Raw genomic sequence first — 13,762 nt, forward strand, 5'->3', positions numbered from 1 at the left:
TCAGATTTTTTGCAGTGGATGAAAAAGAGGAGGGAGGGGGGGACCTGGGAAAAGGCTTTTTACATGCAGATAATGGCATATTTGGCTAATAAACCCAATTACAAAGTTTCTTAAAATCGCCTGGACTATTGATTTCTGCAAAAAAAAAAAAAAAAAATACGACAGTGACTCTTTAACAAAAATAGAATTCAAAAGAAATGAACAACACAGAATTGAAAATGGGTCATTGTGGGGGTGCAATATTACTGTGTATAAGCCTTATCTGTGCAGCCAATAACAGGGAGCATTGAGTATGTTGTTTAATGCAACAAAATTGATTGTGGTGCTCAGCATTAGGAAAACAGTCTATTCAAAAATCCCAAAAAGTCATTGGGGAAAAAAGTGGAAAATTGTAGAAGCAGCATCAAAATTCATATCTTGCAGATTTTATTATAGCATCTTCCAGGTAAACGGTAATGGGGCAGGGAGAGACAGGTAGGATGCTGTGCACATGGCTACAGATTGTTTCGCGGGTAAAATTTCCACTTCCTCTTAATGGAAATGACATTTGATGGTGAGTTTCTGAATAAATGCATTGAAGTCTAAGAACAGATCCAGTTTAAGGCTATGTTCCCACTACGTAAGAGACCAGCCGTTCCGTGACCTGGCCGGGACATGGAACGGCCGGTCCCTGCAAAGATCATCCCGGACGGTACTTAAGTACCGGGCGGATGATTTTTCCGGCCGCAGTGTTCTGGTGTGGGCGCATCAGCGCGCTGCCGCATCAGAACTTCCCATAGCACACAATAAAGCAAGCAGACGTTCGCTTCATTGTGTAAACTGACAGGGCTTTCTGCGGCCGCAATTCAATGAATTGCGGCCACAGAAAACTAACATGTCAGTTCTTTGCAGCGCCGCACGGGATCCTGAGCAGAGCACATACAATGTGTATACGCTCCGGCTGGGATCCCATACAGGAATAGGCAGTGTTCCACCCTGAACAAAGTACGGCCATTGTTGCCGATGGCAACAATGGCCGTACTTTTACGTAGTGTGACCATTGCCTAATAATTATATTAGTTGGGTTTTATTAGTGTTCCCTGGGCACCTACTCACGGAGGGGAAGGTCTTCTGCCGCGTGGCATTGTTTTGATAAAAGTGCCAAAGTGCAAACAAGTTTGTGTGTCACGCCAGGCTCTCGCCCACAATTTTTTAAGAGGGTTACAACAGGCTCTCGCCCCCACAATTAGGAGGAAGTTCATTAAAGGGTTTTGGTAAAAAAAAAATTATGGGGTTGTCACAAGGCTCTCGTGAAAAAGCTTTACAGTGTGGGCATGAGGCCCTCCTTTATGTTCAATGGAGGGTAAATGGGATTGCCTCCTTCCTTAAAATTTTTGGCACTTGGTGCATTAACCTGATGAGTCTACAAGTCCATCCTTTGAAACAGGATGGGCTTAACCATGTCACACACACGCAGTAAGAATTACTGGTGGGTGTAGTTTTGAGTTTTCCCCTGTCTAAAGCATATATGGTTGTCAGAAATGATGGGAACTAAGGAAATGGGCCCGCTTTTAAGCAGTGTAGGAATATTTTTTTCTATTGAATATATAATAATAATGAATAAATAAATATAGAATATCTCAAGTAGTAAATATTAGAAATGGGTGAAGCTATATCATGTGATCAACTGATTCTTTGTTATTGCTTTGTCAATAGGAATGAATCATTTATTTTATTTAATGAAGTCATCTTCAGGAAACTGACTGATCACGAGGATCACAGCAAAGTATATTACAATCTCCTACAATAAGAGAGAAGCCTTCTTTGACCTGGTGATGGTGTTAAAGGTCTGAAATGACCCGTGTTAGGGCTTACCTGAAGAGATATAGTCTATACAACAAAACATAAAAAGATCAGAATCTGAACAATTACATAAAAATTAATTACTACATCTTGATGGCTGCACTAAGGCTATTCGATTGACTTATCTATAAGGATGGGTGAATTAATTCTTAGGCTATGTAAGTTGTGTATTTTTCACGGCCGTTATTGCCGATGTGCAACAATGGCCGTGAGTAATACACAATCTATGTGCAGTACTGTTATCGGGAATCCCGGCCAGAGCGTATCCACATAGTGTACGCTCCGTCCGGGATCACTAGCGGTGCCGCAAAAAACTGAAATGTAACTGAATTGTCTTAGTTGTCTTTGCAACCAATCAGATTCCACCTTTCATTTTCCAAATAATCTGTGAGGAATGAAAAGTGGATTGGTTGCTAGGGGCAACTAAGACAATTTTACTTTACACCAGTTTGAGAAATCTCCCCCTATGTGTGAACATAGCCTAAGTCACATTTTTGGGGGATTTGTTTTGGTTAGATTGTAACAGCAATGATTTTTCCTGTTCCCTGCTGTGAAACATACACTGTAAGCAAGAGCTCTGTTCCACGGGACGATTATCCTTCGCATAATAGTTAACGATAAAAGATCCAAACGGCCGCTATTGCGAAAGACCTGAAATTGTTCACCCATTTACATGGACCAATAATCGTTACTTATGATCGTTCTTGCGGTCATCTTGTCGTCGCTATTGCGTTCGTCACTACTACGAATAACCGAACGATGTCTTATTCAATGCGAACGATTTGCGTACAAGCAACGATAAAAATAGGTCCAGGTCATATTAAACGATCAACGATTTCTCGTTCGGTCGTTAATCGTTAACTGCTATTCAACCGAACAATTATCGCTTAGATTCGAACGACTTAATGATAATCTGAACGATAATCGTCCTGTGGAATAGGGCCCTAAGCCATACCACTGGGTCAGGCATAGTGTGCTTTCCTAGTAAATGTATAGTTCCCCAGAGTTACAGTAGGTAGTAAGATTAGAGAATTGATAAGGAACAAATCAGATCATAGACAATTATGTGAGAGTAAAATAAAATAATAATTAAAAAAATAAACATTACAATAGTTTATTTTGTATCACTGGTACATGCCATTACATTGTCTCACAGGTATTTCCACCGTAAAATTAAGATATATGTTGTAATCATTAAAATAAAATTGTTCCAACTTGATTGAATTATTACGAAATCAAAGCAACTAATAGCATTATAAATGCTCAATAATGATGATATATACTATAATATATAAGTATTGGGACACATTAGTAGACGTTATTACTGATCTGGTCTCCTCTCCACAGTAACTGTTTACCAGTTTTTACCATCTCCAGATGGGCCCAAAGGAACAAACTGTAATCTGTAGTGAAACCAATTAGCATTTTCCATTTAGCGCAAAGGAGAAATCAAAAATAATATGGTGGCCATTCATGTAGGTGGATTATTTGTGTAATGTAGGGCAGGGCAGGACCTCCAGAACAAGAGACACTGTCTGTAACTCCTCTCCATTTTGGCCAAGAGATGAGCATCATGGACATGGAACTCCCTCACTATTCATTATAATGTGTATGAAAATGTGTCGTCTAAACTAAGAAATCCTTTTAGGCAAATAATCAGGTTTCTCTATGCTGTAATTATTTTACCTAATTTCGATCATAAAGAAAGTTATATAAGAATATTATATCCTGTTTAAAGTTTTTACTTATATGCTCTTGACATGTAGACTTTATATGTAAGGTTCTACTCAGACCTACACTTCTCCCTGTGAGCTGCAATGAATATCAGGGCCTTAAAGTCAGTATGGTGACTCATAGTCGTTCTCTTCTTAACTTTACAGTCATCAATAACAAATCCTTCTCCGACTAGAGCTTTCTTGACAAATTCCTCATCATAAGTTAAAGCATGGAGCCTGTCATTCCCGACTGTGTAATATGTTATATCTAAAGCCCCAATTAATATAAAGTAACCTCCAGGTTTCAGCAACCCTAAGATCTTCCTGAGATATCTGATGTAATCATCTTGGTCTTTGCTGATAGCCTCTAGGAGCACACAACTGATGATACAATCGGCTGGTGGTAAGACTATCGGATGCGTCATATTTTCCTTCTCGAGGTCACATAGCACCACATGTTGAGCTGCTGATCTCACTTTTCGCTCTTTGTCCACTAACTCATCACTAAAAGAAAAAGGAAAAGTTAAATAAGTCCCTTTAGTCAATAAAAGAACAGTGACATGAAAGCTCGGTAGTTATCTTTGGATTATTGGCTGCCAGTGGTGGTAGAAAGACCTGAATTTAACCAAAATAGGATTTAAAAACAGGGGATCACACCTGACCTTATCCAAAGAGCCAACGTAGCAGACCTCCAAGAAAGACATGAAGACATATCATCCAATTTGATGTACTCTTCTTTATATCACTTTTTGTAATGTTTTCATTATGTAACTTTTCATACTGTACGTTAAAGCGTATGTACCATTAGGAATTCCAGTGCCAGCACCAGTTGGGTGATTCCCTAATGGTACATTTACTTTAACCTGGCTTAGGAAAAGTGAAATAAGAAGGGACACTATACTGGCTGTACTGGATTTAAACTTAACCAGTTTAACAAGCACGGTTATGCAGTGAAAATCTTAATTAGACTAGAATTAGAAATTTATGGTGTGTAGAGGGTATATGGCCTTATTATTATTGTAGGGGGATTTTTTTTTTTACTCTTGAGAGTGAGCTCAGAATAAAAAAAAATGTAAAATGATTTGCTCAAACTGGGTAATTCGGGCAAAATGTTTACCTTTTACCAGTGCGCAACTCCTGTACACCTCATGAGCGGGTGGCATCATGGTACTGAGGGGGCTTGGCCTTCTCCTACACCCAATTTACCATAGTGAAGATCTATATAATCTGAAAGCTTGTCTCCCAATAAATCCAGGTGAACAAAGGGATGGGGATTTAGTTAAGAGGAGTACACCGACAAATCTGCAGTAGACCACTTCACATCTCCTGCACAGTAGCACCAATGGCAGAGCGTATCCTCCCAAATTTAGAGAAATATTTCACCTGTTTCCTCCTATCTCGGCATGAAATTTTATAGCATGTCCCCAGTTAAAGGCTCCTGTCCGTGAGTCCAGCCATCTCTTCAGCTCCAGGATGCATCTGTCACTGATCTTCAGCACTATGATGTGTTTGAAAAACTCGCAGGCTGCATAGAGATGATGAACAAAAGAACTAGCACTGAGGTCAATCAGAACGTCTCCTTTAATATGACCTGCGGGAAATAAAAAATTTGAATGTTGAAACATCTAATATGTTAAACCCTTATTGATACTGTATATAAAAAATGACATGTCTCTGTTCTTATTAACATATAATGTGAGTAGGGATGAGCGAACCAGATTTGTTACGAACTTTGCAAAAAATTCGGTTCGGTACCGAACCGAACTTTCAAAAAGTTTGTTACGAAGTTCGTTAAAATCGCAACAGCGAAGCCAAACTGTATTACTTATTATAGGAATTATTACTCCTATAATCCCTTTTATCCTGTTATTATGTGAATATCAAGGTGTGTGACGTCACTACAGGAACAGGAAGTGCCTGAGCATTCATGCTCTTTCTCATTGTGTGTCTAGACTGCAGAGAGAGGAGGTGTACGTTAGGCAGAGAGGGAAAATCGGATTAGACCACCCCCCTGCCTGATGTGAATGACTAAGTCATCAGTCACCCGTCTTGCATGGCAATCCGTGTGTCCAAGAAAGTGACCTAATATCCTAAATATGTGCCCAACGTAAAAATCCGTAATTTAACTTATTAAGTAATGTTCCCCCCTTAGACCCCAAATTTTTTTAAAAAAATCACCTTAAAAATTTGCAACTTAATTCGGATACATTTGAAAAAACAGATCCCCATTTCCAAATTTGATGCCCATGGTGTGTTGGCCATTTAACATCTCCACACCAGATTAATGCCTCACACCAGTGCACCGTCCAACCCATACCCCAAGAATAGTAGCAACCCTAAAATAATCCCCACGACTATGCTTCAAAAAGTGTGGATTTCACCTTTTGTGAGCTATAGCCGTGGGGGTCTATCCCTGGCACCCGTGCCAAGGAACACTACTCACCGTTTTGTGAGCGGGTACTAACTGTTCTTGAGGTATTTTGTGGATATCATGAGAGTAGTGAAATCTTGCACCGCAAATCCCGATGGGGTTCTTCTGTGTGCAAATTATTTCACGCCTCTCATGCAGTCACGCGTGGAATAAGGCTGTCTATGGTGTATATATCACTCAGGCTGCTGTCCTTCAACTGTGATATAAAAAACCACCACAGTTAGTTACAGCAACAAACAGTTGCTGAAAGGCAGCTTAACTTGCCTTATTACGGGGGCCTTTACAATGGGAGGCTTTTTTGTGGTTCCCTGCTGGCTAAAATCCACAGCGCATCGTTGGCTGATTTTATGCCACCTTCAGTACTAGAACTGCGTATGTCCGGCCGGCACCTTAGTACTGAATGCCATTTGGTGAACGGTATAAAAATGCCCTGTGGATTTTACTCAGCAGACCCGCAGCCACATGTGAAGGTACCCATAGGGTGAGGTTTTTTGGGAGTGACAAAAGCGAGGGTGGGAGGTCACTCCCATACCCCATCAGGAGTTTTTCCCCTACCCACTTTAAAAGATAAGTCCAGGCAATCAATAACTTTCTGTACCCTTACTTGACCCAGTGACAGCACTTAAAAAACCACAAAAGCATACATCTATTGGATTGGACGCCACAATCGGTTAGGACACCAAACTGGTGTTAAGAAAATAAATAAAAATAAAATAAAATAAATATATATATATATATATATATATATATATATATATATATATATATGTGTGTGTATCGCCAACAGCCATAGGTCCAGATTTAACAGGTGTGACACCAGAGTAGTTGCGTCAATTTGTAAAGCAAGTGCCAGTGAGGTGTCAATTTCATGAAAATTGGACACATATTTTTGGATAATGGAACTGGGGTAAAGCCTTCTTGAATCTGTGCCTTTTTAAATGTCCTTTCTTCACCTCATGGATTCTGTGGGTGAGGTTCTCTGTCTATTTTACCGTATCCGTATCCTGCTAGACTAGGTGTAATGTTAGAGGGTTTTTTTTTTTAACGTTGACTGTCCTGTGCTGAACTCTACATCAACATGTTGTCATGTTTAAAGAATAATTTTTTACAAACGTGCATATCCTTAGCTTCAAACTTCAGTTGTCTGTACTAGGTCCTTCTGGGTCCAAAAGAATACTACTCCTACTAATGCCTCCACCGTCAATTGTCTGTTTGGAAACATACTGGGTGGAATCAAGAGCTGCGGAAGCTGCCTTCTCAACTTGTCTGTTTTTAACAATACTGGCCTGAGAGCCATCAACTGCTGCCTTCTTCTGCTCCTCAACTGGTCTGTTTTAATAATACTGACATTGAATCAATCAACTGCTGCCTCCTCCTTCTCCTGAAGTAGCCTCTCCTCGATAATACTGGCCTGGAATCGATCAACTGCTGCTTTCTCCTCCTGAAGTAGCCTCTCCTCGATAATACTGGCCTGGAATCGATCATCTGCTGCCTCCTCCTTCTCCTCAAGTAGCCTTACTGGCCTGGAATCGATCAACTTCTGCCTCCTCCTCAAGTAGCCCTTTCCTCGATAATACTGGCCTTGAATCAATCAACTGCTGCCTCATCCTCCTCAAGTAGCCTCTCCTCGATAATACTGGCCTGAAATCAATCAACTGCTGCCTCCTCCTGCTCTTCAAGTAGTCTGTTTTTAATTATACTGGCCTGAAATCGATCAACTGCTGCCTCATCCTCCTCAATTAGCCTCTCCTCGATAGTACTGGCCTGGAATCAATCAACTGCTGCCTCCTCCTGCTTTTCAAGTAGTCTGTTTTTAATTATACTGGCCTGAAATCGATCAACTACTGCCTCATCCTCCTCAATTAGCCTCTCCTCGATAACACTGGCCTGGAATCAATCAACTGCTGTCTCCTCCTGCTCTTCAAGTAGTCTGTTTTTAATTATACTGGCCTGAAATCGATCAACTGCTGCCTCATCCTCCTGAATTAGCCTCTCCTCGATAATACTGGCCTGGAATCAATAAACTGCTGCCTCCTCCTCCTCAAGTAGCCTCTCCTCGATAATACTGGCCTGGAATCGATCAACTGCTGCCTCCTCCTCCTCCTCAAGTAGCCTCTCCCCAATAATACTGGCCTGGAATCGATAAACTGTTGCCTCCTCCTCAAGTAGCCTCTCCTCGATAATACTGTCCTGGAATCAATCAACTGCTGCCTCCTCCTGCTCTTCAAGTAGTCTGTTTTTCATTATACTGGCCTGGAATCGATCAACTGCTGCCTCCTCCTGCTGCTCAAGTAGTCTGTTTTTAATTATACTGACCTGGAATCAATCAACTGCTGCCTCCTCCTCAAGTAGCCTCTCCTAAATAATACTGGCCTGGAATCGATCAACTGCTGCCTCCTGCTCCTGAAGTAGTCTGTTTTTAATAATACTGGCCTGGAATCAATCAACTGCTGCCTCCTCCTCCTCCTCAAGTAGCCTCTCCTCAATAATACTGGCCTGGAATCGATCAACTGCTGCCTCCTGCTCCTGAAGTAGTCTGTTTTTAATAATACTGGCCTGGAATCAATCAACTGCTGCCTCCTCCTCCTCCTCAAGTCGAATCTCCTCAACAATACTGGCCTGGAATCGATAAACTGCTGCCTCCTCCTCCTCCTAAAATAGCCTCTCCTCAATAATAGTGGCCTGGAATCGATCAACTGCTGCCTCATGCTCCTGAAGTAGTCCGTTTTTAATAACACTGGCCTGGAATCGATCAACTGCTGCCTCCTCCTCAAGTAGCCTCTCCTAAATAATACTGGCCTGGAATCAATCAACTGCTGCTGCCTCCTACTCCTCCGCAAGTCAAATCTCCTCAAAAATACTGGCCTGGAATCGATATACTGCTGCCTCCTCCTCCTCCTCAAGTAGCCTCTCCTCAATAATACTGGCCTGGAATCGATCAACTGCTGCCTCCTGCTTCTGAAGTAGTCTGTTTTTAATAATACTGGCCTGGAATCGATCAACTGCTGCCTCCTCCTCAAGTAGCCTCTCCTCAATAATACTGGCCTGAAATCAATCAACTGCTGCCTCCTCCTCCTTAAGTCGAATCTCCTCAATAATACTGGCCTGGAATCAATAAACTGCTGCCTCCTCCTCCTCCTCCTCAAGTAGCCTCTCCTCAATAATACTGGCCTGGAATCAATCAACTGCTGCCTCCTGCTCCTAAAGTAGTCTGTTTTTAATAATACTGGCCTGGAATCAATCAACTGCTGCCTCATCCTCCTCAATTAGCCTCTCCTTGATAACACTGGCCTGGAATCAATCAACTGCTGTCTCCTCCTGCTCTTCAAATAGTCTGTTTTTAATTATACTGGCCTGAAATCGATCAACTGCTGCCTCATCCTCCTCAATTAGCCTCTCCTTGATAATACTGGCCTGGAATCAATAAACTGCTGCCTCCTCCTGCTCCTCAAGTAGCCTCTCCTCGATAATAGTGGCCTGGAATCGATCAACTGCTGCCTCCTCCTCCTCCTCAAGTAGCCTCTCCCCAATAATACTGGCCTGGAATCTATAAACTGTTGCCTCCTCCTCAAGTAGCCTCTCCTCGATAATACTGTTCTGGAATCAATCAACTGCTGCCTCCTCCTGCTCTTCAAGTAGTCTGTTTTTCATTATACTGGCCTGGAATCGATCAACTGCTGCCTCCTCCTGCTGTTCAAGTAGTCTGTTTTTAATTATACTGGCCTGAAATCATTCAACTGCTGCCTCCTCCTGCTGCTCAAGTAGTCTATTTTTAATTATACTGACCTGGAATCAATCAACTGCTGCCTCCTCCTCAAGTAGCCTCTCCTCAATAATACTGGCCTGGAATCCATAAACTGCTGCCTCCTCCTCCTCCTCAAGTAGCCTCTCCTCAATAATACTGGCCTGGAATCGATCAACTGCTGCCTCCTGCTCCTGAAGTAGTCTGTTTTTAATAATACTGGCCTGGAATCAATCAACTGCTGCCTCCTCCTCCTCCTCAATTCGAATCTCCTCAATAATACTAGCCTGGAATCGATAAACTGCTGCCTCCTCCTCCTCCTCCTCCTCAAGTAGCCTCTCCTCAATAATACTGGCCTGGAATCAATCAACTGCTGCCTCCTGCTCCTAAAGTAGTCTGTTTTTAATAATACTGGCCTGGAATCGATCAACTGCTGCCTCCTCCTCAAGTAGCCTCTCCTAAATAATACTGGCCTGGAATCAATCAACTGCTGCTGCCTCCTCCTCCTCCTCAAGTCAAATCTCCTCAATAATACTGGTCTGGAATCGATATACTGCTGCCTCCTCCTCCTCCTCCTCCTCCTCAAGTAGCCTCTCCTCAATAATACTGGCCTGGAATCGATCAACTGCTGCCTCCTGCTTCTGAAGTAGTCTGTTTTTAATAATACTGGCCTGGAATCAATCAACTGCTGCCTCCTCCTCCTCCTCAAGTCGAATCTCCTCAATAATACTGGCCTGGAATCGATCAACTGCTGCCTCCTCCTGCTCCTGAAGTAGTCTGTTTTTAATAATCAACTGCTTCCTCCTCCTGCTCTTCAAGTAGTCTGTTTTTAATTATACTGGCCTGGAATCAATCAACTGCTGCCTCCTCCTCAAGTAGCCTCTCCTCATTAAAACTGGCCTGGAATCGATCAACTGCTGCCTCCTTCTCCTTAAGTAGCCTCTCCACAATAATACTGGCCTGGAATTGATCAACTGCTGCCTCCTCCTGCTCTTCAAGTAGTCTGTTTTTAATTATACTGGCCTTGAATCAATCAACTGCTGCCTCCTCCTACTGCTGCTCAAGTAGTCTGTTTTTAATTATACTGGCCTGGAATCAATCAACTGCTGCCTCCTCCTCAAGTAGCCTCTCCTCATTAATACTGGCCTGGAATCGATCAACTGCTGCCTCCTCCTCAAGTAGCCTCTCCTCAATAATACTGGACTGGAATCAATCAACTGCTGCCTCCTCCTGCTGCTCAGCTTGTCTCTTCTCAACAATACTGGCCTGGGTGCAATCAAGTGCTGCCGCATCCTCCTTGTAAACTTTTTTTTTTTTTCAATATTTTTTGTCACTATTTTGGCACTTTTATTTACTATATTTTATTATTTTTTCTATAATTAATTTTTTTTCTCATTATTTTTGCACTCCCCCCCCCCCCCCACTTTTTTCATTGTAATATCAACTGCAACTAAACGAAACTATACCCTATCACACTCCCACTATTATAGCTGCAATTATTCAGCCGTTAGAGCAAGGTTCGTTTTCGGTTCGGTTCGGACCAATCCGAACTTCACGAAAGTTCGCCGGATCGAACCGAACCGGACTTTTCAAAAGTTCACTCATCCCTAAATGTAAGCATCCAATACCCAAAAAAATGCAAGAAGAACACCCCATTTAAAGGGGTATTCCCCCCAAAATTATTTTTGCATCAATACGTTGCCCACCCGTAGCTTTCCATCTTTCCAATATAAAGTTATTATGGATTCTGCACAGTTTCGCTGTTATCTAGTTGCACTCAACCCCACGGATTGCATAGAATCATCAGTTCTCAATCCACTCCGACACCGCTCCCTGCTCCTGGCCCGCACCATCCGAGACGGCATTACGTGTCCTCCTTCTCTCCATAGCGCTTCTATCGCAGCCAATCTGAAGAGAAGGAGGACGGCGGTGGCTGCTGTTAGAGAGGGAGACAGTGATCAGTGCAGTTGTCACTGTCTTTCTCTCTAACAGCAGCCACCCCAGTCACCGATACCGTGTGCCCCCCCTCCCCCGCAGAAACAGAGCTCACCCCCTGACTGTGACCCCCTCACCCGCGGCACCCCTGTCACCTACCGGCAACACCGCTGCTCACTCGTGCTGCTCGCCCGCAGCACCCTGCGGCGCTTACACCAGGTCCCCCGTCACCCGCCCTCAGTGCCCGGAGGCCCTCCCCCCCTCCATCACCCGCGGCTGGGCTTGCGATGCTGGCCCGGCGGCTCTCCATCATCCCCCCCCCCCGCGTCACCTGCTCTCAGGCGTTTACCGGCGCCGCCCCACGTCCGGGGCGCTGGAGGGGACAAGTAGATGATGACAGCGGCGCGGGCCAGGTACATGAGCAAGCGCACACCGCAGCCGGAGCAGTCCTGCACAGAGACGGACACCCTGCTGCCGCCCCAGGGATGGCAGCCTGGGTCCGCCACTCGTGGTTCAGCGTGCTACTTGGACTGGTGCTCGGCTTCCTGCTCGCCTCCCGGCTCATCATCCCCCGGGCTGCCGAGTTGCACCGATACCCGCGCAAGGGAGGACAGGCCGTGGGCTGCGGACCCCAGCCCGGCGACAGGAGCAAGCTCACCTGGAGAGACCTGCAGCCGCCATATATGGGAGCCCTGGAGGCCGAGAGTGAGGAGGACTTCCCCTGGGACAGGAGCTTCCTCTACATGGGGGTGATGACCGCACAGAAGTACCTGCAGATCCGGGCTGTGGCCCTATATACAGCCCCCCCCCCTCCCACCGTCTCACCATCTCACCATCTGACCTCTTCTACACCGTCTCACCATCTCAGCTCTGCTTCACCTTCTCACCATCTCAGCTCTGCTACTTCACCATCCTCAGGCAGAAGCATTGCATGATGGGAAATGTAGTTTCCTATCTTGCATATAGACCATCTTTTAGAAAAACTTGTAACTCAGGAACGGCAGCAGCTAGAAAGATGGGAGACGGCTCAAAATACTCAGGGGGACTTGGTGAGTAAGACCAGCTAGGTTTGGGGGCATTACATTTTTTTTTGCTTTTGGAGGGAGTACCCCTTTAATCTTCTTCTATAAGGTAGGGATAGTCCGAACCTGCCGAGGTTCGGGTTTCGTACGAACCCGGACTCTCGGCAATGATTCCCTCTGTCTTAAACCTCCATGGAGAGGGTTGATAAAGCGGGAGGACCGCCTGGAAAACTGGGATACAGCCTATGGCTGTGGCTGTATCCCGGTTTTCCAGGCGGTCCTCCCGCTATATCCACCCTCTCCACGGAGGTTTAAGACAGCGGGAATCATTGCCGAGAGTCCGGGTTTGTACGAAACCCGAACCTCGGCAGGTTCGGACCATCCCTACTATAAGGGTTCAATCTGGTTACATCAATCATATACTTCCTAACATCATATTAACATGGTTCTCCATTGTGGACACAGGGTGTACCCATACTGCAGGACTGACAACAGTCACTGTAAGTTTATTCAGAGGGTAGTACAGTGATCCCTCAACTTACAATGGCCTCAGGATACAATATTTTCAACATAAAATGTTTCGTTCTGGACCATCGAAACTTAGATAGTAAAAATTGTTTAAAAAAAAATAGTAAAAAAATCAAGGTACATACCCACTTTAAAAGTGTTGTCAAGAGTTTCAATAGGAAATTTTAAGACATCATCTTTAAAGTCATTGTCAGGTTTATCTGACAAGTAATTTTCCAGATATTGTCTGGGATTAAAGCCGTGTACATCATAGCGTTTATAGCTACTGGAATCCATCATCTAGTCCTGTATCACAGACCGAGTGACTACCTCTACACTAGAGAGTAAGGTATATTAGTACTAGGAATCAGTTTGCACAGTGTGTTAGTAACCATTACTTATCACATCATGAGACAGTCATGGGGATATGTGTTGGAAAACATTTACATGGAATGTTAATGATCTTCAAATAGATCATGTTAATTGTTAAAGGTACAATGTGGAAAGTATTTCAGAATCCTGTCTATCTGTCAGTGGAGTATAGGCTCTACTATGTGATAAGGATGGA

The 13,762-nt window shown here is 43.8% G+C and overlaps 1 protein-coding gene across 1 annotated transcript; it reads right to left on the bottom strand.

Annotated features, from left to right (window-relative positions):
• Positions 1-2,931: 2,931 nt before the first annotated feature.
• On the bottom strand, positions 2,932-13,504 carry LOC138769694 (nicotinamide N-methyltransferase-like). The gene is made up of 3 exons (XM_069948309.1): positions 13,341-13,504; positions 4,941-5,148; positions 2,932-4,061 (listed from the first exon to the last, which is right to left on the bottom strand). The coding sequence occupies exons 1-3, from the start codon at positions 13,492-13,494 to the stop codon at positions 3,626-3,628; spliced, it is 798 nt and encodes a 265-aa protein (XP_069804410.1). The 5' UTR covers positions 13,495-13,504; the 3' UTR covers positions 2,932-3,625.
• Between the last annotated feature and the right edge of the window lie 258 nt (positions 13,505-13,762).

This window comes from Dendropsophus ebraccatus, chromosome 12, assembly GCF_027789765.1.
Source record: "Dendropsophus ebraccatus isolate aDenEbr1 chromosome 12, aDenEbr1.pat, whole genome shotgun sequence".
Taxonomy (NCBI): domain Eukaryota; kingdom Metazoa; phylum Chordata; class Amphibia; order Anura; family Hylidae; genus Dendropsophus; species Dendropsophus ebraccatus.

Excerpts from the sequence above, each read along its gene's own strand:
- LOC138769694 (XM_069948309.1), bottom strand. The coding sequence starts at position 13,494 with ATGATGGATTCCAGTAGCTATAAACGCTATGATGTACACGGCTTTAAT. Across the intron at positions 5,149-13,340 it reads TGACAACACTTTTAAAGTGG|GTCATATTAAAGGAGACGTT; the intron begins GTATGTACCTTG and ends TATTTCCCGCAG. Across the intron at positions 4,062-4,940 it reads GCCGAGATAGGAGGAAACAG|TGATGAGTTAGTGGACAAAG; the intron begins GTGAAATATTTC and ends TTTTTCTTTTAG.